Here is a 5,511-nt window from a genome sequence, read left to right as displayed (position 1 = left end):
AGTATTGCAAGACTGAAGATCAAGTTGCGGACATCTTCACCAAAGCTCTACCAACGGACAAATTTGAATTTTTTAGAGAAATGTTAGGTGTCACACAATATGGCATTAAGGGGGAGTGTTAAAATTAATGCCATATTTACATTAGATACATTGGATACATTGCATGCATTGGATACATTGAGTTCATACATTCTTTGTATTCATGTATTTTTATATTCATGTATTTTATATTTGTTAAGTACATTGTCTAGATTATATTCATGTACCTAATTAATTACAAGGTTGTTTAGGTTCATGGATCTTATTCATTGAACTTATGTATAACCTTCTCTATATAAAAGGATGTAAGCCTATGGGCAAGATATATGAATCAATAAGTGATAAAAATTCAATACAAAATATAGTTCATTCTAAAGAGAGTTTTATCAAAAGCTAACACTATGCAGATCGACAAGCATGATACAGCCTATGCAGATCGACAAGCATGACAGCAGACAAAAATGTAACAATGGCAATAACATCTATATCTACTTCTTCTTCCCAGCTTTGCCCTCCTTTCTTTGTACTACTTCATCAGCATATTTCACACCTTTACCTTTGTAAGGTTCGGGGGGTCTCCATTTCCTAATTGAAGCAGCAAATTGACCAATGGCAGCCTTGTCATATCCACTTACTACGATTCTGGTGTTGTCTTCCACCTTCACTTGTATGCCAGCTGGAATTTCCATTCTAACTGGATGAGAGAACCCGAGATTTAATACCAAGACCTTTCCTTCCAACATTGCACGATATCCTACACCAATCAATTGAAGTCTCTTCTCAAATCCTTTAGATACAGCCACCACTATGTTATCGGTAAGAGTCCTGACAAAAGTAAAGTAGACTGGAGCTAAGAAAAAGGTATAGCACGTCTTGTGGTCCTATCGTTGAATTTCACTTCGTTTGAATAATGATCAGGTAGGTGGTAAGAGAGTTGTTTAAAAAATTACATTGAAAGCTTAATGCAGTCGACATTAATCTCTTGTTTTCTTAACAAAGTTTTTCCTTATTCATGATATATATTGAAAAAAAAATAAGATAACAACCGTACAAGGTGTTCAGAAAAGATCCACAATTTTTTTTTTAGAAAAACAAGATCAATTAGTTTCCAAGTAAGAATTCAAATAAAATCACGTTTTAAAATTTAGAGAATAGTAAAGAAGAAGAGAATAAATTAGGGTACATTAATATCAAATCTACGCACAATAAATATTAAAATAAAAGAAAACAATATATACCTATCCACAAAAATAAAAATAAAATGAGCTTACCTGAATAGGCCATGCATTTGGTTGGCCCTTCTCGTTTCCACTGCCTTTCTAACCCTAAGAAGACCTGACTCCTCCCTCTCAACCTTTACTTCTCGTGGATAAGCAATTGAAAGTTGCCCAAGAGGACCCTTTACATTCAAACCCTGACCTTCCATTGTGATTGTCACATTGGATGGAACTTCAATTGGTTGCTTCCCAATTCTCGATTCTTTACATTCCACAGTCTTCCTCATAAAACCAGCATGAGTGACAGGAACAGTGGAAACATATATCCCATTTCTTTCACTCAGAAATATAGATCTCAAGTTGCCGTCACCAAAGAAATAGATTTAGCTCAAAATTTCAGAATAAATTTGGAAAAACCAGTTTTATTGGCCAAATAACTATGACATGAAATCTTTTCTGCATGCTAGTTTTCAAGACAAAAGACATGAGAGACCATCTATCAAACAACTTTAAGTCATCAGCTTAAAAATAAATAATAAAAAAAGAAGAAGAGAGAGACAAAACAATGTGGTATTTTTGTCCTATTATAACACAATGATCAATCACACAAATGGAATTTAGGACCCAAGAAAATGAAAACCAAACTATGGATTCTTCACACCATTGTTACTCTTGGTGGACCAATAGGTTTTGTATAAATGACACAAACATTAGATTTAAATCCAGCCTTTGCTCTAGCACTTTTTAGAACTCATAGAAAAGTGCAACTTAATATCCACTAAACATCATTTGATCATCAGCCAATCAAAATTAAACTACACCAGTGAAAGTTGGTGTGATTAAACTCTACCATTGTGACAAATCATAATCAAACAATAACTAAACCAAACTAACTATAAAGATGAAAACCCTAAACCCTAAATCCTAATCAAACAATAACTATAAAGATGAAGACCCATCCATGGATTTTCTCAACATTGGTCATTTTTTCATCAAGGCAAACTAATATTGTTCCAAAAAACAAAAACAAAACAAAACATTCAATCCTTTTTTCTATGTTACAAATGTATGTGTTACATAAAACCTTGGTCCCAAAAAAGGAGGAAAAAAATTGACAGACAACAAATTCAAAGTTCAAGAACATCTAATAGCATATGTCCACAACATTTAGGCTCCCTTTGGATTTATGGATTTGAAATGAATAGATTTGATGCCAAGAATTTGAGGAGTATAGCCCTTTAAGTCAATGTAATAATTTAGATTTAGATATCAAGAATGAATTTGAAAGTTCTATAACAATGACTTTCACATAATTTCACAAAAATAGTTATTTGAAATCATTCTGTAAAAGATTCTACTTGTACATGATCTAAGCAAAATACATGAAACATACCTCTGTTCAATCCTCCACTTCAGTGTTATCATTTACCTGCAATAACTAATCCTCTAATATATATATATATATATATATATATATTTTGAAAAATAACTATCCTCTAATATTTTTATAAAATTCAACCTCAAATCTCTTCATGTGAAATCCATTCATCCAAAGGCTTGAAATTAGGCCAGAATACAAGTGAAGTTGGCTGGACCAAGCTGGTATAGCCCAGAATACAAGGCTTGGAATTAGGCCAAGCCCAATTGTACAGAGCAAATCCCGTAGTGCACAATAGATTAGGCTCAGCCCGAAACATGCAGCATACCAAGAAAGTGGAGTGCAAGCATAACTGGGCTGGAATTGCGGACAACAGATGGAGTGGGCACAAATGAGGCTGGTCTAGGTGAAAGACCTGGACCAGGCAACTTTGGCCCTTCCTTGGTTTGGAAATCTTCTAAGGCCAACCAAGACGTTGCAAGTCAGAAGAAGGCCAAGTTAACTGACATCAAGTCCAATTAAGATAGAGAAAAGATGTCTCACATGTGCGTAACGAATTGCTTCACAAGTATGCCAGGTATACCAAACCCTAATTAGCTTTCTCTATAAGGAAAAGGCTCTTTCTTCTCCCCTGCTAGGTATACCAAACCCTAATTGGCTTTGTCTCTCTACCTCACTCTCTCTCCCTTTTTTTTTGGGGTAGGTATCTCTCCCTTTTTAACTTATTGTTCCTTGTCTCGCAGGCTATCCCAGTTCACCGGAGCACTTTGAGCTTCCTTGTGTGGAATTCAACGCCGAAATTTAGATTAAACTAAAATTTACATGCATTGAACACCACCAAACAAATCCCAACAACAACATTTCATTGTATCAAAACCAAAACCAAAAAAATCCCCTACTCATATTAGGAACCTATCATAAAAACCCAATTCATGTTTCAACAATCAACCTCCCCAGAAAACAATACATGATGTTATACTGTTCAAATCTGTTAGGATATACCTTCTTATTATTGGAGTGTGGGACCCAATTAGTTTTGGTTTGTTAAAGAATTTTAATTTGATTTGGTTTAGATATAATATATTTTAATATATTATATCTAATTTTTGGAGACGTAATTCAATTGAGTAACAATTAGGATTTGATTTCAAAACCCAAGATTCAATATATATATATATATATTATCTTTGGTCCGGTGACAGAGTGCTGCGGAAAATATTATACATTTTGGTTGTTGCTTTTCCGAAGTTCGGGCGGGTATTACAGATTGTTAAATCAATTTGGTGGGTTTTGGTCTATGCGGGGCTTCTACATATTGGTTCAATTTTGATTTTTTTGAAGCTCGGTTTGGGGCATCTTCGATTAGTGTTGGTTCATTATTTTGGATCTTCTACAATTTTGGTTTCGAAGATTTTGATTCATCTATTTGGTGAGGTCTTTTCTCTTATTTATTTGTGACTATTTGGAATTCACCTAAAGGTGATTTTGTGAGACCATTCGTGTCTCGTTTGTAATCGTTTGTAAACTTATTTGGTTGATAGTGGAATCAGATTTCGATCCCGTTACATTGAGAAAATCACATAAAATTCTCGTGTTGTTTTTGATTTAATTTTTCCGCATTAGTTTTTATTTCCATTGATTGATTTACTTGTGGGGAATCATATTTTTCCTAACAACTGGTATCAGAGCTTACGGTTTATTTCGATTTATTTATTTGTGTAAATCAATGGAGGGGAATGTGGGTCGTATGTCTAGTTTCAATGGAAGCAATTGGGTAACTTGGAAAACTAAAATAGAGTTGTAACAATGGACTAAGTCACTAGTAGCATGTTGAATGAAGAAACTAGAAGAAAATTAGCGGGTTCCTCTCATTCGGAAGCATTCGTTGTGAGAGGCCGAAGCAAAATAAGGGGGAGGAGTAAGACTCCTCATGGTTGTGATCAAAGCCGTGACAAATCAAAAGATGGTTTTTTTTTTTCAAAGAAAGACATTGAGTGCTATTATTGCCATGAGAAAGGGCACATGAAGCAAGAATGCCAAAAGCTCAAGAACAATGAGAAAAAGCGCGACAAAAGTGTGGATAAGAAGTAAGAAGACACAATGGCAGTTACTACCGATGATCTCATGATTTTTTGTGAAGATGATTGTATCAATTTTGTGGGCCAAGAGAGCAATTGGGTGATTGATTCCGGTGCTTCTTTTCATGTGACTTCTCGAGTTGATTTCTTCACTACCTACACCGAAGGAGATTATGGTTCTGATCGAATGGGTAATGAAGGTTTGTCCAAGATTATCGGCATGGGTGATGTTTGCTTGGAAACAAATTTGGGTTGCAAGTTGTTGCTTAAAGAAGTGAGGCATGTTCCCGATATTCGCCTCAATTTGATCTCTACTGGGAAGCTAGATGATGAAGGCTTCAACAACAAATTTGGTGATGGAATATAGAAGCTCACAAAGGGTTCTTTGGTGGTGGCTAAGTGCAAGAAGACTCATACATTTTATTCGATGCAAGGAAAAATTTATAAAGATATTGTCAATGCACTTCAAGATGATACTTCTACCGAATTGTGGAACAAGCGACTTGGGCACATGAGTGAAAAGGGGCCGCAAGTTTTGTTCAAGAAAGAGCTTCTACCCAGTTTGAAAGGTACATATCTTAAAACTTGTGTTCATTGTTTGGCGGGTAAATAACATAGAGTTTCTTTTCAGAAAAATGTTGCTTCTAGAAAAGAAAATGCTTTGGAGTTGATTCATTCAGATGTTTGTGGTCATTTGAAAGTTAGAACACATAGTGGTGCACTTTATTTTGTTACTTTCATTGATGATTATTCAAGGAAAGTTTGGGCTTTTCTACTAAAAATTAAAGATCAAGTTCTA

At 34.9% G+C, this 5,511-nt stretch overlaps 1 protein-coding gene across 1 annotated transcript; it reads right to left on the bottom strand.

The window, feature by feature from the left end:
* Positions 1 to 463: 463 nt before the first annotated feature.
* Positions 464 to 1,618, bottom strand: LOC145796726 (large ribosomal subunit protein uL6c-like). Its single transcript, XM_082881887.1, has 2 exons — positions 1,311 to 1,618; positions 464 to 864 (listed from the first exon to the last, which is right to left on the bottom strand). The coding sequence occupies exons 1-2, from the start codon at positions 1,541 to 1,543 to the stop codon at positions 528 to 530; spliced, it is 570 nt and encodes a 189-aa protein (XP_082738013.1). The 5' UTR covers positions 1,544 to 1,618; the 3' UTR covers positions 464 to 527.
* Positions 1,619 to 5,511: the final 3,893 nt, after the last annotated feature.

This window comes from Camellia sinensis, chromosome 8 (assembly GCF_055761805.1).
Source record: "Camellia sinensis isolate YWXY chromosome 8, ASM5576180v1, whole genome shotgun sequence".
In the NCBI taxonomy this organism is placed as follows: domain Eukaryota; kingdom Viridiplantae; phylum Streptophyta; class Magnoliopsida; order Ericales; family Theaceae; genus Camellia; species Camellia sinensis.
The sequence above is the reverse complement of the archived record's forward strand: the minus strand, read 5'-3'. Positions and strand labels throughout refer to the sequence as shown.